At 46.1% G+C, this 24663-nt stretch overlaps 1 protein-coding gene across 1 annotated transcript; it reads right to left on the reverse strand.

The window, feature by feature from the left end:
• Positions 1–430: 430 nt before the first annotated feature.
• Positions 431–24479, reverse strand: LOC123370137. Its single transcript, XM_045016390.1, has 11 exons — positions 24086–24479; positions 21379–21557; positions 15689–15847; positions 13064–13202; positions 9526–9721; positions 8241–8382; positions 6702–6863; positions 6532–6569; positions 5305–5331; positions 3491–3661; positions 431–1828 (listed from the first exon to the last, which is right to left on the reverse strand). Exons 1-11 carry the CDS (start codon positions 24221–24223, stop codon positions 1704–1706), a joined length of 1476 nt encoding a protein of 491 aa, XP_044872325.1. The 5' UTR covers positions 24224–24479; the 3' UTR covers positions 431–1703.
• Between the last annotated feature and the right edge of the window lie 184 nt (positions 24480–24663).

Here is a 24663-nt window from a genome sequence, read left to right on the forward strand (position 1 = left end):
AATTCTTCCGTCTACCTAGCTACCGCCTCTCAGGGAGGTGCATTTACTACTACAGTGATGGAAGAACCCCTCCTGTCACTGTAATGAGTGTCTACACTGGGGTGGAAAGAATGTCAGGCTGTCTTACAAAACATGTCCAGAGAGCATGTTAGCTTTGGGAGGAGTCTTCCTGTTCTTTGGTCACTGGATAAAAGTGCAAGGACACTAGCTTTTGCTGAGTGGAGCAATGAAAGGGGTAACAGGATGAAAAAGGGGTAAAGGTAACTGAACAAAGGAAGCTGTGGATACTGTTTGGCTCAGGCTTTTTTAAATTTTGAAAGAAATCCTGGACTGAGAGAACATTGCAGTGATTTCAGATGGTGAAATATATTTGATTTATTTAGAAATGCGGTTGCTGTATCATTGCATTACTAAAATATGCTAGGGTGAACATTGTTACAAAAGTTAGTGCCATTTATCCCCTCCTCTCCCTCACACATACCAGAGCACAGAGAGCTGATGTCACTTTTAATCAGCTTCTGTCTCCTGACACACACTCCGGTCCCCTCGCCCCTGGAGGGGCTGATAGTCTCAAAGTTACAGTTTTCATAATTGAAGAACTATTGGAAAATGTTTTGAAAACAGCAATATGTCTCTTGAATTTGCTTCTCAGATGCATATATGGTATGTTCTTGGCACCAAAACTACTGTCGTGTTTAACATTCCCATTCATTTTGAAATTAGTTAAATGCAAACAAAGTTGAAGTACAGGCACAGAGAAAGAAATGAAAGCTTAAGTCATTATGTGCCCAGCTGTTAGAGCATCTCTCAGCTGTCCCTCATTTAGTCCCAAAGTTAAACATGTTCCACACAAATTTGGCATCCCCCTTATTTTATTGTTGAAAGTGTATTTACATCAGACATAAATAATCATGAAACTGCGGTTGTGGAAAGAGTGTCGCTAAAAAAAAAAAAAATCCCATGGCATTTGAAGTTTCCTGCCTGAATAATTTTTGTCCCTTTTTGAATCTGCCACACGTTGTTATGCAGAGTATTGTTCTGTGTTTGGGTCTTGGCAGGTTGAGAAGTATGCATAGTAGGCATCTCAGCTCTTGCATCCAAGCAGCAACCTTTATTATGTGTGTCAAGTTTCCATCAGTAGAGACTTAAATTTGTCCCTATGCCTCACAAATAGCAAGTGTACTTTTAATATTGTAAAAATGTCAAAAAACAGTGCCAGTGTCACTCTAAAGAAAAGGCTCTTGCATTGTCTGAACATATCTGCTGTTTTTTTATTATTTCTTAGTGTGGGTCTTGTTCTCACACTTGGACTTCACCAAATTGAGAGGTGGATACTGAATAAAAACCTTCAGTGTGTATTTCCATCTTTTTCTCAGTTTAAAATTAGACTTGTAATTCCTCTTAAAATCCAGTTTTCTTTTGGCTTATTGGCATATTAAAACACAGCTGCAGACAGTGTAGCAGCTCTGCAAATGTAACAGACACTTCCTTTGCCCAAGGCAGTGCCTCACCTGAACAAAGAAACTTTTATGATTCCACTGCAATGGTAGTTGAGACATCTGCTAACACTGTAACTGGCCCTTTGTGGAATGAAGAAAATTGAACTCTTCCATAGTCATTTAATTGCTGCTTTGGATCTGGTATGGGGTTAATTATCAAATGGCTTTAGAATTCCTCTCAAAATGCCCTTTGCCGTGATAGTTTCATATTCTTAGGGATACATTCCTGTATGGCACCCCCACAAAGGACTTCTTCAACAGCAGAAAGACGATACACACCACTGTGCAGCCCAGCACTATCCCAACCACTAAGGCAGCGTAGTTGGTACCTGCAGGGAGGAGGGAGAGGAGGCAGATGTGATAAATGTATTCAGGAACCTCCAGGGGAGAACCATCAGATTTTAAGTGCTGGAAGTTGTAGGACAGGCCTCACCCTTGTGAAATGTTCTAAACCTCTTCTAAGCACCAAAGTTTATTTTGATACCCTGTCTCTCTCTCTGGAAAAGAAACACAGAGAGGCAAAATTCCAATAAGCTGCCAACAAGCTCTAGTGTTCAAATGGTATTTTGGGGTGCATTGGTGGTATTCATGAAAGTGAGGCACCAGTGTTAGCATGAGGTATAACTCGAGTTGTCCCCAGCCTGCCAGCTGTCCACATACAAAAATCTCTAGTTTGAGTTAGGTGGTACTTTAAACTCTAACTAGCTGGTCTGTCAGAAGGTGCAGGTTGAAGCTCTAGTGTGGGTGGAAGCTCTTTTGAGAAAAGGCTGCTCTCCTTTTATAGATGTTTGTTGCTGTTGTTGAGGCACCTTTTATTTTGGCCCGATTAGAATTTTCCATAATAAGGTTGCTCCCATGCTCACACGCAATAAGGCCTTCCATGCCCCACCAATGGAAATCGTTATTTGTATTAACATCTCTCTATATTTCAAGATGTACAAGTCTACCTGGAGTCTCCAAAGCAGCAGCTAAAGGAAAAGAACATTAGTGGGTGGCATGTACGTTTTGCCATCTCACTACATCTACACTTTGGAGCCATACCAAACTCTGCTGCTGATGGCTAAGAAAGGAGTGGCTTTCCTTCAGTGATTGATGGAATGATCCCTATATATCCCTTCCTTACCTCTATAGTGCTACCGGGAGGCTTGAGGACTGTTATCTGACTACTGCATCCCCTGTATACTCATGTATTCAGCATTGATTACTATGGCTCGTAGAAGCTTTTTGTCAGATAAGATGACTGATGTGGGCATATGGGGAGTATTTGGTACCTGGTACTGCTCTGCCCAGTGGTATAGAATCAGCTAGCCCACTCCCCTCTGAGTTTTATATTTTCATGTTGTGATCTACTATCTTGATGCAATTATGCAACATTGTGATGCTACCAATGAACATATAATCACAATGCTGCAATGCCGAAAACAATCCGGGGAACTCTTGGCTATGTAAACCTGATTCACACACTAATGGACATTGGGATGATCCCATTTTTGTTAAAAAAAAAACAACTAAAATGAGGACTATCTAATATTTTACAAGTGACAGCCTCCCTCCAATTTTGAGGGGTTGTCTGCACCATTCCCTATGGCTCCCCCATTACTGTGGACATTGTGGTGCCTAGAGATTGCCCTGCTTGGAAGTCAAAACCTAGAGTGACCGCTAACTCAGACAGGTCCAAATGCCACTACTCTAAATTCTGGGCATAAGCCCACTCTGCCATTTTTGTAAAATCATGTGCTTGGTGATCATTGCAGTCCTCAAAAACCAAAGTCTTTGTGGTGGCGTGGAACCCTGTGCAACAGGCGCACCCCTAGAGCAAGCTGCTGCTTGTTTCTGTTGCATAAGGGCTACGAGTTCCACACTCCTATATTCTCAGTGGTGAGGTTGGTGCTTTGGGATAATACACCAACTACTCCCAGCCTTCCCTCTCACAGCCTGTTTTAGAAGAGCCTGTTAAGTAGAAATGCCTCAGAAATTGAATGACCTCTTACCATTGGAAGGGCCCTTGGTGATCTGGATTGGCCCAGCGGTGATCCGATGGATCTTTGTTTCTAGTATCTTCCATGGCGAATCGTTGCTTTTGAAGGACCTGCACCCTGAAGGGCATAGCCTGGACCTGTTCAAGCTGCGGCATAGCTTCACGTCGCAAGTTACAAACACCCCTAGAAACAAGGACAGCTGGCTTTAAGTCCTAGCAGCCTTCACAGTCAGCAATATAGCTCCAAGCCTCCTCTACCACAGCCTGGGAATTGACTATTCATGGTTCTGTGGCAGAATTTTCCCCTTGGATACACACTGCAGTTTTGCCATTTGTGTCGCTCGCTCTCCTTCATATTCCTGAATTTGGGATGTGTATGAAACAGACTATTTTTGTGTAAATGTTGTCCCGTTTTTCAACCAGCTCTGCTGCAGACGTTTTTGTGCAGCATTGTTTGTGCCAGTATTTCTGTGCATGTGCAGGGTGTGGAGAGACTTGTAGAAATAGAGGAGTTAATTTTCAGGAGCTGGATGGAGGAGAGTTTCTCTTTCTTGTTTTACATGTTCTGTGGGAGGAGGAAGCTAGAAGCCAGGTCTCACACACTTCAGAAGTGTATGATGTGTGAAAACATGGATGGCACTAATGTAAGTATGGGTGTGTGCTTGCGGAGCTCTCTGGGTATGTAGGAAGAGGCATGGATGTGTATTCTTTTTCTCTGTGTCAGTGAGGGAAGGATCTGTATTAATTTGAAGGAGATGGATGGGAGAAGGTGTGTCCTTCATGTTTCTAATGTGTCCATTCTGGAGGAGCTGAGAGAGGAGCCTTTATACCCTATTTGCACAGTATCGCAGCCTGTGGAACACCTTGGGTTCTCATCCCAGTATCTCCCAAGAGCCCAAGGGTGTGGCAGTACTGAGCTGTCAGCTATAGTGATATAAGAAGGGGCAAAGTGGTAAAGCACCTCAGGAACGGTGTCGGCTACTGAGGAGAGCCTGAGGCTGTACACCTTGTCCTTGGAATCTTCCAGAATCACTTATTTGGCTCCCCCTTTCTTGACTCTCTGCAATGGTTCTTCGACATTAAGGAATCGCTAACCTAGGCTCAGTGTCATTTTTGGAGACATTCCACATTTTCAGGAAAGGAAGAACTATTTCTCTGTCAGGTTTTTGTTTGTTTGTTTCTTTTTAATGGCAGCTCTGTGAAGGTGCTTGGAGGTTTGGGCTATTACACTTTGTCCTAGGGATGAGCTAGTGATCTTTGTTGGGAATCAAACGTAAAATAGGAATTGCCATATTGAATCAGCAGTGGTTCCTCTAGTCTTGTATCTTGGCAATTCTGCCTTTCCCCCAGCACTGTTGTGCTAGGTGGCCTCTTCCCCGAAAGGCTAGTGGGGCTGATAGCAATAACATGTAGCAGCAACTCTCTGTGGATTGTGCCCAGCCAGCCCCCTTCTTAGGGATACAAGGAGGGAGATTTCCTGCACCCTCTTCCTTTCACCCTTGCACATCGACACAGGGCTGGGCACAATCTAGCAAAATCTGCAGCTTCTGCAAACATGAGAGAAAGCTGAGACCTCTGATTTTGGATTACTGTTTTTTAAATAGACAAAGCAGTTCTGTATGGCCTGGAGAATCTAAGGAAAGGCAGACTGGGATTTTTCAAAAACCCCACAAGGTGGTGCCCTTGCACCACTCAAACCTCTACATTTATACTCAGCTGGTGCCATAATTGATTAATAAAAGATTAAACGCTTACGCAAAGTGTTAGGGTTTGCAAGTGAACTTCCCTCTACTAATTCCTAGCATCTTACATGCTACTTTTATTTACCTGTGCCCTGTGGGTAATCAGCAGCTTCTGCAAGAGAGAGGAAAATGAAAAACCAATTAAACAACCCCCTTTGGCAATAGTATGCAATAGGTATTCATTTACAATTAATATTAAACTCAGCTAGTGAGCAGGAGGTTGCAGACACAGCTGGCCCTTGCCATGTGCTATGGCTGCTGTTGCATTAAGCCCCACTCTCCAGAACCACGGAGAAGAGGAGGGCAGGCTTGCTAGCCATGAAGTCAGGTGTCTACACTCCTCTTATGCCCACCTTTCAAACCTTCAGCCAGTGACAGAAGCCTTGGCTTCCCCACCCCAGTGCCACTGTTCCCTCTAAGCTGTGCGTGTGTGTGCACACAGATCCTAAACCCTGCACACATGGGCGAAACACCATGTGCACAAAAATTTGCACAGAAGCACAACCATTTGCACAGAAGAATTTTTTTGCGCACACGGCCTGTCAAAAATTAGAGAGAACACTGCCCAGTGCCCTATAATAACATGTACCCAGCCACACTGACACACGTCCCCCCTCCTGCCACAATTATCCTACATGCGTCGCCCTAATGGCTAACCCCCGCCCCCCCCACCCCAACCCTGACCTACCCAGCTAAATACTCCCTCTCCCGTGGGTTATGTATGTCTGCCTGCCTGCCACCCGCATCTCTTCCTGTGCACAAAACCTAGAGCCAGCCCACCCTGCTGTGTAAATCAGCAGCAAGATACCATATCTGGGATAGTCACTCACAACCCTCGGGGGTAAAGGGCCAGGACAGCAGTTTAGTTTAGTTTGATGAGTTCCTAGTTTTATGGTGAATCAGCCTGAAGGTTATACAGATCTCCTGCTGTCCTGGACAAACATGCAACCAGCAGCAATGTGGTAAGGGCACTAGAGGAAAGGAGTTCACTGGAGTGACACATCACCTGGAGGTAAGGAATGTGATTTTACTCCCCTTAGGCTGCCTCAGAGGAGCTGAGACTGACCCGGAGGAGAAGGCTCCCATTCATCCCTGCAATGTAACATCACACTGAACATCCAGCAGTGTCTTGTGATTGAAATGGGCTCAAGCTGCAGCAAGCTCAGGATATTCGGTTCTTCCTGTGAAATCTGCATTTCTGCATGTAGAACTGACCAGATTGCTGCCCTAATGGGGAGGGATTTGCAATTACCACACAGACTGATGGGAAAATATGAGACGCGACAGAAAACAACCCTTCCCAGATACTCACTCTGCACAATCCAAATGCATCTGAGCTCAGACTGTAACCTAGATGCCAAAGAAGAAGCAAAGAAGATAAAGTCACCTGCCAAGCAGAGCAGGTCAGACCTTAAGCTACCCTAGTTACACTGAAATTAATGCAGAACAGCTGTGCTCACAATCGTCTTTGGCAGTTCTCACCCGGACAATGTGCTGGCCACAAAACATACAGGAACCTGGTGCGATCTTGCAGGGTTCCTGCTCTCCCAGGTGATATTCACAGAGACAGTGCAGAGATCATCTGCCATCCACGGACCCAATGTGCGTAGCCCGTAAGGACCCAGAACCTGCAAGTCCGCCATCCTGCCCGAAAAGAGGAAAGGGTTGCATTTCAAGCTCCAAGGATCATCCAAATGTGAGCCTGACACTGTAATCAGGCACAGAACTGAGAGGGCAGATCATGTCAGCGCAGCAGATGATGACATAGATGCAGTACCGATTGCCATCTGGCTGGATTTATTAATTCAGCTGCATGCCTGTGCCTTCTGTGCAGGGTCATGAATAATGCTGTGCAAAACCTGTCTGCACTGGTACTGCTGCTATCCTACAGGTCACTAAGGTGGGCATAAAATACCAGGTGTACTTAGATTATCTTGCAGCCCGTGCACTGGGCAAGGTAGGGTTTACTTTTCAATAAGTGCTAGAGAATATCATTTTCAGTGGCCTTTCCAAGGCATTCAGGGCAAAGTTACAGAGCCCAACACCCCTCTGCAGAAAGGAATAGAAAAAGAATAGGAGCTCCCACTTCCACTGCAGTCAATGCTGGCTGATCCACTGCCCAGCTCTGCCCACACAGCACCCCCAGGCTAAGACATGTCGTTACATGCAAGCCAATCGCTGCCACAGCAGATGCAGTACAAGAAAGAGAGAGCTCTAACAGCATGTTATTAACAGGCCTGATGAAGAACTAACAAGAAATGTACCCAGGAAATGTAGGGTCTGATTTAAAGCCCCCTGAAGTCAGTGAAGAGACTCCCATTGACCAGTGGGTTTTGGATCAGGCCCTACAGATGCATACCATCTGTCTATGCTCACCAGATAGGAAATAAAAAAGTGGTCAATTTATTGTCAGTCTATTAGATCAGTAATGGTTGAGAAGGAAAAGGCCAATTAGATCATCCATCTAAACTGTTGGCCAGGGCACAATATAGTCCCTGTATTAAGTAGACATCAGATATTGAACTGATACTGCACGTTAGTCACAGTCACAAAGCACTGTCCTACAGGCATTTCAAACCAGAAATCAAGTTGGCATATCAGTGTATGGCATTTATTTATCCCCTTATTGCAGAGCAACTGGTCCTGTGGAAGGTACCGAGTTACTAGCCTTGGAGAATGAAGTCCTCCTCTACTACCCACAGAATAGGTGACTGCAGTGCAGTTTTCCCCAGTCTGAGCTATGCTTTAACATGTGTTAACTCACAACACTAAATTCTCGTGCAGACCTGCCACACACATTGGTTTGCTGATTGTGGCTGCAGATCCTATAAGGTTCTGGTGCTTGCTGAGCCAGTGGGAGTTAAGGACACTCAGGTGCCTTGCAGGACCACGCTCTGAATGCGCATCATGTTAGCAATGATGAAACCTGAAAGGGCTGGCGTTGTGTTCTCTGAGCTTGGAAGGGTTGGTCTTGTTGTGGGGTTCAGTTTAACTGTGCAGCCTCTCTTCCATTTCAGTCACCTTTCTCTTGTGCTGACAGCCATCACTGTGAAGGAAACGTCCTCGTAGGGCAGCACACTGATCCTGTCCCCATCACCTGGGGTTGGGCTGATAAATATTGGCCTTCTAATTCCAAAGGCACAATCCTCTACTGGCTTCTCCACTGGGAAACAAAACAGGAACATGTTGTCTTAACGCCACTTCCTTTCTTCTACTGAGACCCTTTTCATCCCCTCCCAACACACAAACATCCCAATAATTCCTTTGATCCATTATAGGAAAGGACGTCTATGTCTTCCCAATCCCCATCCTTAAAGGTGTATTCCCTTACTGTATCATGGGAGTTAGGTACCTAAACGCCTTTGAGGACCTGGGACCCCCTACCTACAGTAATACAAACATCTCCAATGTTCTCCTTCCATTCTCCATCCTGATGGGCATCCTGGCTCATCTGAATATAATTCAGGATGAACACCAGAGGATATCTCTGACAGAGGATATAGGCTGACAGGAATGCTGAGCTATTGCTCCAAGTTATAACAGAAATAGATTTATTTCTATTTCAATTATTTTAGTACACAATTGATCTCCCCAAGATCCAGTAACTGATTTGATGTTTGTTCCTCAAATCATTAAACTAGTTTCTGGGATGAATGGCAGACCTTGATCTCCCCCCCCCCCCCAATATAAATTTTCTCCTCTTGTTTAGAAAACCTGAAGTGGCCAAACCTGTGACATCATCGGGTATTAATAGTAACATAATGTCATAGGTAGAAGGTGATGACATCATAACTGGTTACTACAATGACTAAGATGTCATGAATGCCTTTGAGGTTACCTAGGGAGTTGGTGGACTCTCCTTCCTTAGAGGTTTTTAAGGTCAGGCTTGACAAAGCCCAGGCTGGGATGATTTAGTTGGTTGGTCCTGCTTTGAGCAGGGGGTTGGACTAGATGACCTCCTGAGGTCCCTTCCAACCCTGATATTCTTTTATTCTATTCTATGATTCTAATGTAAAATTTTGATACCACAGCTCTGCTAATATTCTGATGAAATACAAAGAAGGTGTGACATCACATTGTGAGGTAGGGAGAAGGAACTAATCGTTAGGGAGACAAATTCTGCTTCCGTATAAGATTTCCCAATAAGTCAATGTTTGTCTGAGAAAATTCCCAATAGACACAGGAAAGGTGTATATATATTTATTTATTTCACAAGTTTGATAGATGATGGAAGTTAATTGGGGAAGAAGTTCCCTGGGATGACACTTCAATCCTTAGTGCACATACTTGGGACTGGCACTGTTACCTGTTAAGATGAACTGAAGTGGAACAGAACTTAGGGCTTCGTTCCCACCCCCTTCTGAAGCATTGTATGGATGAATCTCATGCATTCCATCCTCAAACTTCAGGACCACCATTTTCCTGGGGAAATCCTCCGCCATCAGCTCCACTGGGTGGGTGCCTTCGGAGCCCATTCCATCATACGTAAGGGTGCATCCTTCCTGAAGCCAAAAGAAAGATCAGTCAGAAGCTGTGCAGGCTACAGGGCCTCAATTTTAGCCCTTCGGTGCCAATCTCAGCTCACATGTCGCAATGTACACGGTGGATTGGAGCAGTGAGCATTGTGGCTTCGGCGCCTTGTGTTCAGCTCTGCAATGGAGCCCACTTCAAAGACATGCAGACTAGAGCAGGAGGCCCAAAAACAAGGCTCCCAGTGTGAATTCAGAGAAGTGAGAACCTGAAGGAGTGGTTAGATTTTGGGTGCTGGGCAGCAGCATTACAGTAAACATTTTGGGGCGGACAGCATCTTTGTGTTCTATTTGTACAGCGCCTCGCACAGGGGGGTCCTGGTCCATGGCTGGGGCTATTCAGTGCATTGTAATAAAAAATAACAAATAATAATAATAGTAGCGCCTCAGACAGGAACTCCTAAGCTAAGGACTTGGCTACTTTTTACTGAGTATATTAAAAGGCTAGTGCTATTTCCTGATGGACTTTTTTTTTAATTGTATTACTATCAAATATTTAACTGCCTGAGAACTGCAATTAAAATACCATTTTAAAATGTGCATATAGATAAACTAAAATATTAGGTTATCAGATTATTACTGTATTATTATTTATTTTTTTAATTTTGTACTGCAATAACAGTCAAAGGCCCCAGTCAAGGTCAGGGCCTTGTTGTAGTAAGTACTGCACGTGTTGGATGTAGGAAGACACAGCCACCCTGCTTCTGCTTGGTACTTGTCACTTGAATGAAGATACCAAGAAAATCTTCCCCGGTTCCAACTTTACACTTTCGCCACACTTGGCCAGAATTGGCATGGAGATCTCTGGGATGTATTTCTGCTCTCCAGATGTGAACAGGGGTGCCTCCTAGACTTGCCAAATGAGCTGCCACGTTGAGATGTTGTCTCTGTTCAGAATGTGGACTCATCCAGCTGAGAGATGGAGAAGACCAACAAGAGCTTGGTGTGTTCCATCAGGAACACTGCCTATTGCTGTTAGATGTACTTGGTCCTGCTAGGGAAGGCAGGGGGCTGGACTCAATGACCTTTCATTATCTCCATATAATAATTTAAAAAGGAGTGAACAGGTTCAGAGAAAAAAATGCTCTCAAATCTCAAACCAAGCCTCTTTTGAGATTTAAACAAAGTTAAGGAAGGACCCAGGAGATCTGAGTATGATTCCTGGTGTGGTTAAGGCACTGTGGTAGGACCCATGAAATTGGGGTTCAGTTTCTGGCTCTGTTACCGGACTCCCAGAATGACCTTGGACAAGTCTCTTAGAGCCAGATTTGTCAAAAGTACTTAGTCACCTAAAGTCGTAGATGGATGCCTAGTGGGGTTTTCAACAGTGATTTCAAGTGCCTAGGCAGCAGTTGTGTGCCATCTGTGTGTGCAAGGCATGCATTGCATACCCTACATTTCCCCCAAATGGGATCCAACTGACAGCCCTCAGGCCAATCCTGTCTGGCCCCCCCAAAGTGCATTGTAGAACAAAATGGTCTCCTCTGCCCAGCATGACCTCCCATGCACCATTCATGTGAGGTCATAGTGCATGGAGAATGCCATTTCGGACCCCCCTAGGGCACGTAGTTGCTGGAACTAGGGGCGGGGGGGGTGTGCTGTCGCACCCTGTGGCTTGAAGTGGTTTCCATCATATACAGGGTTTACAGTTTGGTTCAATGGCTCTCAGCACCCCCATTATACAAATGGTTCCAGCTTCCCTGCTAGGGCATGCGAATATAGCATTGCATGCCTTCCTGAAATGTCATGGCACGCACTGCTGAGAATTTTGAAAATCCCACCTATCGGCACCATTAGGCACCTAAATACCTCTAAAAACCTGGCTCTTAATCTCTTGGCACCTCAGCTCCCCAGGTGTAAAATGGGGATGATGACAAGACTTCCTTTGCCTGGCTTGTCTATTTAGATCACACACTTTGGAGCAGGGGCTGTCTCTTACTCTGTGTGTACAGCACCCAGCAGCATGAGGCCCTGACATAGGCTGAGGCCTTTCAGTGCTACTGTACCTAATGCAATAATGATAATGTTTTGGCTGAGTGTGACAGCAGGAGCTGGCCTTTTAAGGGAGGGTGCTCCACCAGTGTTTGGTTTTCTCATGAATCATGGGACTGAGTCCCCAGGTGATGCCACTGTTCAAAGGGAGCAAGTTGATTGGGCAGGCTCATGGACTGGGGTCATGTGACTACAGGCTAGAGGCAGGGGCTGCTATAAAAGCAGATGTCTTCCTTTCACTCGCAGTATGTGTAGGGGTAAAGTAGGGTCAGTGGTGGGGCTTTCCGTAGTGTCCAGGCAGCATTGCTAACCCCAAACATTCAAAAAGCCTGAGATTGGTTTAAAAGTGATAAATCTGGGGTGCTGTTAATTTGCCTTCTGGCTCATGAGCCTGCAGGGTGCTTCCTTCCCATTGCCGTGAGCTTCTGCACAACTACAAAGGCTAAAAACTTACCCTTTAAAAAAAAATAATGAAAACTGAGAGTTTCCCCTAATCACATGATTCCAGAGGGCTGGAGCTTCTGAAAAGCCACCAAATACCGTGAGAGTTAGCAGCACTGCAGGAAGCTTGGGAAATGGCTGGGAGGCTCTTCTAGGCTGACTTCAGAGGGACCCAGGGAACAGGGGGCTGGAGGAAGAGATGTGGGCAGTATAGTGCAGTGTGGGGCTCAAGCCTGAGTGGATTCCTGTAGGTAATGGCCCAGGCTAGGGCTCCCTGTATTGGTAGGAAGATGCCCTTTTCCTCTGGGCCTGAGTCAACAGGACTGGGAAGCCCAGGAGAAGGCCTTGGAAACAGCAAGAGGCTAGGTGGAAAATTGGTTTTTGGTGGACTTCTTGTCCTACCTCAGATGGGGTGGACTTTGTGACTTAGCTAGGTCATCTCCCTGCTCCAAGTGCACTGAAGATAGCAGCCTATAAGACAACCCAAGGTGCTGGCAGAGGGAAACTGAGGCAGCAATGAACGAAGGTAAGGGAACTTGTTACAGTGAGTATTCAAACTTCAGGTAAATCCTGCTCATCCTGCACATTCTTGACTCCTCTCAAGGTGGACGGCTTGTCTGTTAGTAAGAGGAGTTGGCGTTGACCATTGATATTGTCTAAGCTGAGACAAACCTCTGTGCTTTTTGCTGCTTGCCCATTACTAACTACTGTGGACTTTTACTACTGGGTTAAACAAGGTTTCAGCTGCATTTGTGTCAGGCTGCAATGACATCTCGTTACTGACCACCGCAAGTTCTCTTATAAGTATATCACATAACTGGTCCCACTATTGCTTGGTTGCTTCTGCTGCTGGGTGTGAGGGCACAGGACCTACATACTTGCCTCATCCAAATGCAGAAAAGGGTACTTCTTGCAGAAAGCACAGGCAAGCTCCTCTCGACGCCCATATCGGCACCTCACTACATCCCCATCTTGGTCTGAGACACTCAGATTATACACTGTAGCACAGTTTTGGGGAACTCTGTAAAAACAAACACCATGGTTTTGAAGAACTCTCTCTACCTGATTTTGTATTTAGTTCTCCATTGAGCCCTTTCGTTTTTGCATGGCTGCCTGTGTTGGGGTTTTGGTTTTTTGAAAGTGAACACTTTCAATGAGCCTTTTTCAGAAATGGTCCCTATTATCTGATTAGCTGTAGTTACATGTGTATGAATATGTGACGTTGATGTGCACTGTTAAATACTTGCCACTTCCACTCCCAGAAGCGGCTGCATTTCAGTGATGAATGGAACGATACCTCTATGTATAGTTTATAGAAAAACTTAGTAAAGCTCTTAGGGATCCTTTGAAATGGAAAGTATTATATAAATATGAGCTATCAAAGTTCTGTGTTTAGGAGGCAGACAGGCTGGCACATATAACAACTGTATATAGGTCTTATATAGCACTCTTAATCGATAGATCTTCAAGCACTTCACAACTGTCAGTATCATTCTCCTCATTGCACAGTTGGGAAAACTGAGGTACAGGGAGGTGAAGTGACTTGCTCAAGGTCATAGACTCATAGACTTCAAGGTCAGAAGGGACCATTATGATCATCTAGTCTGACCTGCTGCACAATGCAGGCCACAGAATCTCACCCATCCACTTCTATAACAAACCCCTAACCTATGTCTGAGTTATTGAAGTCTTCGAATTGTGGTTTGTAGACCTCAAGCTGCAGAGAATCCTCCAGCAAGTGACCCGTGCCCCATGCTGCAGAGGAAGGCGAAAAATCTCCAGGGCCTCAGCTAATCTGCCCTGGAGGAAAATTCCTTCCTGACCCCAAATATGGCAATCAGTTAAACCCTGAGCATGTGGGCAAGACTCACCAGCCAGACACCCAGGAAAGAATTCTCTGTAGTAACTCAGATCCCATCCCATCTAACATCCCATCACAGACCACTGGGCATACTTATCTGCTGATAATTTGGCAATTGATTTTTGATCAATTGCCAAAAATAGGCTATCCCATCCCCTCCATAAACTTATCAAGCTTAGTCTTAAAGCCAGATATGTCTTTTGCCCCCACTACTCCCCTTGGAAGGCTGTTCCAGAACTTCACTCCTCTGATGGTTAGAAACCTTCATCATCTAGCAGGCTAGTGACAGAGCTGGAAATAGAACCTATGTCTCCTGAGTCCCAGTCTAGTGCTCTATCCATTACACCACACTGCCTCCCTATGGGCACTGATGCCTTCTGTGAGGTGAAATATCAGATTTGATCTGGTGTGTCATGTCTCCCTCTACTGGCTAAATACTGCTCCCTAGCCTCCAGTGCTGACGTATCTACCATGTGTGTGCACATATGTGTGAGATCTTGCAACTAGTGCTTCAGCCTACAGAGGATACACACCCTAATGCTACTACACAAATGTGAGAGCTTTGTGGCATATTGGCAGCTTATCATGATTAATGCTGCTGCCAGTGTCCTGTGCTGAGATCAGAATTTCTCACCCTGTTGTTTTAGTGTTATAGGAAGAAACATTTGAAAGGGGTGTGTCACGGTTCAGGGCAACTGCACCTGTATTCCCCCTCCATGGTGTACCAAAGGCACCCACTCTAGGCTCCCGGCTCCTCAGCCATCACCTGTCTTGGGCAGAGACCTGCCTCTCCCCTCTTGACTGGGGGTTTTCCAGGCTACACAGTTCCCTGCCTACACTGGTATCCCCAGCAAGCCAGACTGCCTAAGTAGACCAGTGTCTGTGCGTTGGTTTCTCTTCAACAGCTATGAACAGTGTAGTTGCCAGTAGTTCTGAATAACCACACAGCTCTTTCTAAGCAAGCACATTTATTCTTAAGGTGAAAGCATACAGAGAAAACATACTAAAAACAAGCTTTTTGGCATTCGTATAATTATCAGAGGTCACCCCAACTCTAACCTTGGGCTTGGGAACATATCCGTTCTTCAATACCCACAGCTGAGTTTTTGCTGTGGCACAAGTTAATAACTGTCTCAGATTCAGAACAGGCTGAGCTATCCATGATTTTCCTTTATATAGCTTGGGCCTCTGATCTTGGCTTGCTGTAACAGGGGATCAGCAAAGGCCCACACCTCAGAGCATAGCTTCAAAACACTGAATTTTTGCATGACAGAAGGTGGGGGATTGCATTAACCTCCCCCTAGATATTTCTTAGAAAATCCATTTCACACACATTATCCCAAAAGTCCATTCATGCCTGGCACACTGTTCAATACAGTCCTTTGAACATTCAGGCCTTATATCCCATCTCCTGCCTAGAGGGTTTACATGCAATCCTGGCCCATAATAATACATAATCTTTGCATTTAGTGCAATGGACCCCAAAGAGACCTAAACTTAATTCCACATGTTGTTTCCAAGGATATGGCAGGAAATGGCCATCTCTGTCGCAGGGCACAGCTGAGTACAGCATTAGTTAGCTGGACTCTGCTATTCTTAGTACCGCTTGTAGCTGACATGCGGTGTACTAAATGGAAGGGAGTTACCTGAGAGGAGGCAGAAGCGGAGTCTGCGGAGAGGTGTTTGTCGATCCTGTATCAGAGCGGGTACCCAGGGTATAAGTCATCACCATCTCAAACTGGACACTGGAGTTGTTATCCTGACTGGGAGCGAGCACAGCCTGGGACCAGCAGCAGCTGGAGAGCCTAGAGGAACACAGGGGAATGTACAAGAGGGAATATTTGAAAGCATCTGCATGATTAGCTGTAAATCAAACAACAATTTGACTTGTCCATTCCTGGAAAGTGATTTTTCCCCTACTACTGTGTCCAAACTCCTCCTCCTCCTCCTCCTCATCATTGAACCATGGGGAAAGCTGTCTACATGAGAGAAAAAACATGTAAAATCTAGTTCAACGATGTTTCCATTTCCTGTTAGGGAAAATTCTCTACAACCCTACTGACTTCAGTGGCTTAAAATATGTGCAAAATTTGGCCCTTCCTTTTGAAAAGGAGATTTGACCTACTTTAATATTATTTGAGTGTACTGAGTTCTCCAGACTCACTACGGTTTCTTTTCTTATTGCATTCCCATGTCTCACTGCTGAGATGGTGTGAGCTGCTTTTGTGATGGGTCCTACAAAAACCCATCTTTCTCTGTTGCCTCTTCAGCAGCAGTGAACTAACAGGGCAGTTCTGGGAACAGCAGAAGTTAACAGGATGGGGTACAAACCAAATTGCTTTGAGGTGAGATGGCTGTGGCATATGTTGGCTCCACAACAGATTGGCTGTGTTAATTTCAGCTTCATTGTAAATGAAGGGAAAAGAAACTAGGGTTGTTTTTGTTTTTTTTTGACAAATGAAAAGGGATGTGATGTTTTTGTTTTGTTGTTTGAGTTCCTTGGAGACAGGATTAAAATCAGCTGAGCGCTTAGTTCTTGTGCTACTTTAAAAATATTCAGCTATGCCCATTTTCTTCCTATGATACTAGGGCCTGATCCTGCAAGCTGCTAAGGCCCAGATATTTAAAGGTATTTAGGCTTTGCTCTGCTTTTGAAAAACTGGACTTTGTCATCTAAAAGTGTCTTAGGCCTAAGGATCTGGACCTTACGCCTTGCAACACTGAATGTAGAAATGCCTAAATTCCTTTTAAAAATCTGGGCCTAAGAATCCTCAACCCTCACTGGGGGTTGGGAGCCCAGCACTGGCTGGGCATCCCACAGCATCAGGCCCCTAGCACATAGCTGCATTAGAACTACTGGTCTCAGTGCGAGACATTTCCTGGGGAATTAATATGTGATGGGCTGAGTGGTACTTCATTTCATTTCAAGCTATCCTGACATCCAGACGGTCATTAGCCACCAGGAAGTGCTTTGGGCCCAGGGCTATTAGATGGCCATTATTTAGACTTCATCCATATTACAGGCAATATCTATTTAGAGGAGGATCATTTTTTGTAATTTTGTTTCTTTATTTAGCATCGTCTGCTATCAATTATCTAGGGAGTCTATTTGCATTATTGCTTTAGAGTAACCTTATCATATAATAACTTTAAATTATTATTCTGCTGGTGAAAGCGGCCAGCTCTGGAGGAGGATGTCTGCTGATTCCCAGAACAGGCAAAGTGTGGGAGACAGCAGGGCAAGCATCTCCCAGCGGTGCTAAAGGAGGGTGGAGAAGGAGAGGGAGCCACTCACTGCCACACCCAAAGAACCAATGGGGGAGTGCTGGGGACCCAAGCCAGGGAGCAAAGGGGGAGCTGTGCTGCCTCCGGTTCTCCCTCACTTTATCCTTTGCCTGCCATCACTTCCCTGGGTGACTGGTTCAGTCTCTAGAGCCTTGCTGATTCTTGGCATCTGAGCTAAGGCTGCTAATTAGAGCCAGTCGTGGGAGTGGGTGTTGTAACCTCTTTGGAGCAGGGACCATCTTTTTGTTCTGTTTCTACAGCACCTAGCATGGTGGGGTCCTGGTCCATGCCGGGGTTCCTAGATGCAAGGGCAGTACCCCTGAAGGCCTGGCCTGAGATTATGATCTTGCTTCATGTGGGTCCTGGAATGACTATTGGTCAATAGTGACTTGCAGCCATTTGCCAATGCCCTAGCAGTGCAAGGGTCCAAAGTGGCTGTTGACAACCTCCTGAGCCACCCCTGGCTTGAGCACTGGTGTTTTGGGTGTCTCACACTCCTTTAACACTGAGGATCTGGAAACCCTTGTCTGGGGGCTGGAATTACCTGTCTGGGAGCTGGAGGCAGTTAGTAAGCCCTTTAGATTTGTCCGGCGTTAGGAGCATTTCAGGGTGTTTACTGGGGAAGCGAGTTCTCTGACATTGGATTGGAGAGAGCAGGTGGTTCTGAACTGGAAATGATTAATTTTGGTCTTGGACATTTGGAAAGCAGCTGGGAGTCTGTGGAGTGGAGATGAGAATGCTAAAATGTTACCCGGGGTTAGAGCAATAGTGAAAGATATCCTTCCAAGGTACATTTTTGTTGCTTCTGTATTTCTTATAGATTCTAAGGCCAGAAAGGACTATCAGTCCATCTAGTCTGACCTTCTGCGTAACACAAGCCAGAGAATTTCACCCTGCCCCTCCTGTACTGAGCCCAGTCACTTATTTGGCTAAAGCTCATCTTCCAGAAAAACCAACTCCTGATTTGAAGATGACAGAAGGGGAGGGGCGGGGGGGAGCCTAGGGCCAGCTCCCCAGTTGCTGTAAGTCTGTGTAGCTCCACTGACTTTAGCAGAGGCAGAATGACTGAAATCAGTGGAGGATCTGGCCCGCACTGTCGGAACTCCTGTTACGTGCAAATCACTCCACCTCGCTCTTTAATCCTGCCACACAGTTGTACCAAGAGGAAGTGATACACAATTGGCATTAATCCCTGCCTGAGTCCCTCACACCAATTTCCAGGGAAGCTGTCTGCTTCAGCTACTCCTGGTTAAGATAGTTACTAGGGACCTTGCCTTAAACCTTACTTCAAATACGAGTGACATTAAACCTAGTCCAAGTGCTGAACCCTTCCAGAATAGCTAAAATAAAAAGTCAGTACAAGAAACACAGTGAATCTGAACAGCCAACAGAACTCATCATGCCTTTGGACAAATATGCAAATGACAATGGGCCTGCCTTGGAACAGCTAATCACTACAATGCCCCTTGTGGCTGCAACTAGCTGTCACTCTGTGAGAGTAGAGTGGCAGTGTTTCATGGGAGCCACCTTGGCTGATCATATTGACAGTTGTCCATGAGATCCTGTAAGTGAATGGTGCAATTGTGATCTCTGTTGCCTTGTAGTCATTGTGCTGCTGTTTGGTATCTCAGTGGATATAGGATTTGCCATCCTGAGAGTGGGGAGCTGTGCCTAATGCACCAGAAGAAGGTGGTTTGGGGGAAGGAGGGAGGGGCATATTGCTTGATATCACTGTAGCAGAATGCTGTGCACTGCTGTTTTGTATTACAATAGCACCTCCAGGCCCCAGCTGAAATCAGAGCCCTGTTGTGCTTGGCTCTGTACATACACCTAGTAGGAGAAGGGTTTACCATTTAAATAGGGAAGACAGAGGGTGGGAGAAAGGGAGTATTATCAATTCCATTTAACTGGTGAGGAACTGAGGAATGGAGAGAGCAGGGGCTAGACTCAAAGACACTGAGGTGTGGTGATGCTCAGAGTTGCCATGCCAAACTTTTAAGCTCGTGGAAAATAACTGGGATCCACAAAGGAGTGTGCCTAAGATAACCAATGGGAAGAGTACTAAACCCTGTCCCTGTCACGGAGATAGGGACTCAAGTCTTGGCTGCGGGAGGAATCTCCCTCTGCTTGGGATTCTCAGCTGCAAACCCTCACTTGGAGATAGGGGCGCCTTTTTGCAAGAAGCCAGACAGGTGCAGTGGGTTCAGGGGAGGCCCTCCCTTGTAACTTTTAGCCCGGCAGTTAGGGCATTCACTTGGGATATGAGAGACTCCCTCCCTCTGCCTGAGGCGGACAAGGGATTTGAACACATCTCCCACCTCTCAGGCAAGTGCTCTAACCTCTGAGCTACAAGACATTCTGATATAGCCTCTCTTGACCACTTCTGTTGAAGCTGTTCCACTGAGTGACAAACTGATTGGACCACAGAGAGAGAGAGAGAGAGAGAGAGAGAGCAAGCATGAGAAGGCCTCTCAGATCAGAGCACTCACCTGCGACATGGGAAATGCACAATCCAGTCCTCTGCTCCAAATGGTTTCAACAGGAGAGACTGAGGGAGTGGTTCCATACCCTTGATCATCTTTGTTGCCCTTCACTGAACCTTTTCTAGTTCCACTATATCCTTTTGAGGTGGGGCAACCAGCTCTGGACACAGTATTCAAGGTGTGGGCTTTGGGCATCATGATATTTTTGTCTTATTTTCTACCCCTTTCTAATAGTTCCTGCGATATTGTTTGCCTTTTTGACTACTGCTGCTATGCATTGAGTGGAAGTTTTCAGAGAACTATCTACAGCAGTGGTGGGCAACCTGTGGCCCGTCAGGGTAATCCACTGGCAGGCCACGAGACACTGTTTACATTGACCATCCACAGGCACGGTCACCCGCAGCTCCCAGTAGCCGCAGTTTGCCATTGGGATTATTTTTTCCAATGTTCATTACTTTGCACTTTTCAATGTTGAATTTCATTTGCTATGTTGTTGTCTGGAAACCCAGTTGTATGAGATCCCTCTGTAATGCCTCAAAGTGTGCTTTGAACTTCACTATCTTGAAAAATTTTGCATCATCTGCAAATTTTGCCACTTCACCATTGTCCCTCTTTTTCAGATCATTAATTAATATATTGAACAGCACAGATCCTGGGGGGACCATGCTGTTCACCTCTCTTCATTTATTCCTTTCCGTTGTTTCCTATCTTTCAACCAGTTACTGATCCATAAGAGGACCTTCCCTCTTATCACATGGTTACTTAGTTTCCTTAAGAGCCTTTGGTGAGGGACCTTTTCAAAGGCTTTCTGAAAATCCAGATACACTATATCAACTGGATCACCCTTATCCATGTGCTTTTTGACTCCCTCAAAGAATTCTAATAGATTAGTGAGACATAATTTCCCTTTACAAAAGCCACATTGACTTTTCCCTCAACATAACATGTTCATGTATTTGTCTGATAATTCGGTTCTGTGGTATAGTTTCAATCAATTTGCCTGATACTAAAGTTAGGCTTGCTGGCCTGTAATTGTCAAGATCTCCTTTGGACCCTTTTTTTAAAACTGGTGTTACATTAGCTATCCTCCAAACATCTGGTACAGAGGCCAATTTAAGTTACATACCACAGTTAGTAGTTCTGCAATTTCATATCCGAGTTCCTTCAGAACTCTTGGGTGAATACCATCTGGTCCTGGTCACTGTTTAATTTATCAGTTTGTTCCAAAACCTCATCTACTGACACATCAGTTTGGGACAATACTTCAGGCTTGCTGCCCAAACAATAGCTCTGATGTGGCTATCTCTCCCCACATCTTCAGCAAGGAAGGCAAAGGCTGTTCCTGGCTAGCATCACAAACCCACCTACCCACCCCTATCTGAGCAGAGAAGCAAACAGCTGGATTTGGCTTTTCCAGCCCTCAAAGGGTTTCCTGAAGGTCTGGCTGAGGCATGCTGGTGGGGCAGTGTGTGGGGCAGCTGGCCCTGCCGTGCTCTGTACCTGTCAGCCAAGCACTTTTCACCAGTGCTACATTCACCGAAGCCGTTAACACACACCACCCACCTTACCTCATGGGGAAGGATCCAGGGGAAGCTGGGAAGATGGCCGCCTCTCCCTCTAGCTGGCACAGGGCTGTGGAGTTCTGTAAACCTGTGGAGGGGACCCTGGAAGTGCAATTCACAGCCCTGCAAATCCCATCTTCGGTACTGGAACAAGGAGAAGCAATCCCTTGGTAATATAAAAGTACCTGGCAATGGCATGTGAACAATTAATACAGCATCCCCTGGCAGCGTAAGAGACTCTCACAGCACTTCATTCCTTCACTTCCCATCTCCGAGGAATATTTGCAGAGCGGGGAGCGGGATCCCTGCCCTATGTGAAGTTAGCCAGCTATGAATTCAGAGATCTGCTGTAGCTGAGTTTTGGTTAGCAGCAGGATATAGATTCAGGGCTGAATTTTCTAAGCCAGAAGGCAGAGACTGGCATGTGCAAATATCGTAACTGGTTGCAGATGGGGTAAACACACATGCATTTGGCCTGCAAGATGCCCATCTGGCTGTTGGCACTGGCTGGTGCCCAGTGCACGTGTGCACTTGTGGTACTTGTGCTAGCAAATGCAGTTGCCCAGGCAAATGGGCTTCTACCTTTTAGAGATCAGGCGCACACCAAACAGTCAAATGTTCATGAGATGTCTTTAAAGCAGAGGTCCCCAAAGTGGGGGCATGCCCCCCCGGGGGGCACGGAGGACTGTCTGAGGGGGGGCACAGCAGGGAAGGAGCACCACCCAGCCCTTCCCCACCCCCAGCTCTGCTCTGGTCCCTCCCCCGGCCGCGCTCCCAGCCCAGTCCCCAGCCTCTGTGTGGCTCCGCTCCCAGTCCTGTGCCAGCCATGGCCGCTGGCTGCAGCGCCATTCCCGGCCCGGGGCTGAGGCTGGGGGAAAGGCCGGGAGTAGAGCCACACCTGGCCACAGGCCCAGCTGCCAACCCCAGACTCAGCCCCTTGCCCCTGTCTGTATCTTCCCCTCCCCCAAGCTGTGGCCCTGTTCCCGGCCTCAGCTCCTGGGGGTGGGAGGATGCGTGGACAGGGGTGAGGGGGGCATGACCCTCAAAAGTTTGTGGATCACTGCTTTAAAGTCATGCCATGTGCTACTGGAAAGGTTGATACATGTTCTGCAAAATCATCCTCCAACTATGAATAATCCCCTCTGGTCACACACTTACCACATCCCCTCCACAGCCCAGTGGGCACCGAGGCCCAGATCCTCAAAGGTATTTAGGTACCTAACTCCCATTGATTTCAATAGAGCTATTCTGACCTACACGAGCTGAGGATCTGGTCCAGTATATTCACTGGTGCTTCATGCGTAATGTGGTTTATCTTGGTTTCCGTGCTTCATAAGCACGGGCATCAGTTAATATACACACTGCAGCAGGACATGCGACAGAGCCCTGCACTATTTAAAACATAGGGCTGGATGCTCAGCTGCTGGAAAATGGCTTTGCTTCACTGACACCCAGTTACACCTGGCCTAGAGCTTGTAACTCTTAAATAATTTTGCTCTTCAGCTGTCTTCTGCTTTAAAATGACCCCTCCTGCTCTTGCAAGCCCTGTAACACAGCCAAGATGATGGCTTGGTCTCTTCCAGACTGGAAGAAGAGACTAAACATACACCCATGAGAATATCAATCAGTCAGGAATGCTTCCATCCTGTTTAATGTTCCCAAATTGGTCTTTCTAGGAGCTTATGTGACATGTGGGTGTGCACACTGCTCAGTACTGGCAGCTGGGTGAAATTCTGGAGGGTTGAGGTGAGCCATGTGAATAATGGATTTTTTTCTGTAAACAGCACAGTACAAGAGTATAAGACAAGGTGTAGAAGTGGAGCAGAGGGACTCGTTTAGGATCGGTAACTAGACTGATGGGTAAATAAAGAAGACAAAGACTCCGCCAGCTAAATAGAAGAAGCCTGAAGTAATCAGAGCTGGCTAAAGACAAACTGGGGCAGGCCAGGGCTGTGTGAGATAACCCTGGGAAGATGAGACCTAATCCACATGCTCCTTTTTAGGGCTTGGAGAATTTGGTTAAATTCTGGATCTAGCTTAAAAATTCATCAAAGCTGATTTGAGCCCTGCCGTGACACTCTACATTGTGGTGTCAGCACCCCAGCCCACCCAGTCTGTGCTCTGGGGTTGGGCGCCAGAAGCGGAGGGTTCTCCTTGAGTTTCTGTTTCCTCATATGGTCAGCCCAGATGGGCTGGGAGACTCTTGAGTCTGGATTCCTGAGTAGTTGCTACATTCTTCCGACTGAAAAAGCTTCAGAGCTGTGGGAGCAGCACAGTGCAGCTCTGAAATTAGTCTTCCCTGGGCAGGGTCTTTTAAATCTATTACATCATTTGCATAAAAACTGCAACCTTACCAGGTATGCAGCCTGCTCCGGCCACCTGTACTCTGGGAATGGAAGACATCAGCTGGCATTACATACTTTGTAGCACAGTATTCACTGCATAACTGATTACATTTACAGATGAGGCTTTTGAAATCCAGACCCTGGCAATATGTATGAAAGGGGATGAAATCTCAATGAAACTTGAGCTCCTAAGACATTTTGAGTGCTCTTGAAAATCCCACCCTAAAGCTCTATGTGCCAGCAAAACACAAGGTTTGATTAGGCAGCCAGTTAAATAGTAACATCATAGTATAAAGTCCAGGGAACCTCAACTGGGTTTCCGTTTAGTAACACAAGATGCAAAATGCACTAAATGAGAAGGAACCTACCTGTGTTGTGTTCTCCTGGCAAGAGGACTGCAGGCTCAGGGAGGATCCCAGGTAAGAGAAATCCATGGAGAGAACCCTTCCAAAGGACAGCACAGTTATCCAGAGGGAAAAGGACTCACACCTTCCCAGAATCTCCATGCTCTGTGCTGTTGGTGTGCTGGCCAGAGATATTGAGCATACAACTCCCAGATGAAAACAATAGGGACCAAGTGACTCTGGTGAAGTGCACCACTGTTGTGACAGCAGGAGGAGAGAAAGGGGTCTGGCAGGTGAGCTTATGGCAGCATCTCTGATCCATGGACCTTAACAGCTGTTTCCTTATTAAAGAGCTATTTAAGGACTCGAACTGAGCTCCAGCACATGGAGGCTTTCGAGTTCTGATTGGAGCAGAGGCAGTGCACGCAGCTCTGGGAAGTGGGGAAAGGAGACTGGATGCCAGCCAAGCTCAACTTATGATTTTGTTTAATTGTAAATGAGAGAGAATCCAGACAGCCCCATGGTGCACCACGGCTCAACAGAAGAGTTCTAGTGCTGTCTATGGTCATTATCAAAAGGCAGGCTAAAGATTTTTGTGTACG

This window comes from Mauremys mutica, chromosome 4 (genome assembly GCF_020497125.1).
Source record: "Mauremys mutica isolate MM-2020 ecotype Southern chromosome 4, ASM2049712v1, whole genome shotgun sequence".
Lineage (NCBI taxonomy): Eukaryota > Metazoa > Chordata > Testudines > Geoemydidae > Mauremys > Mauremys mutica.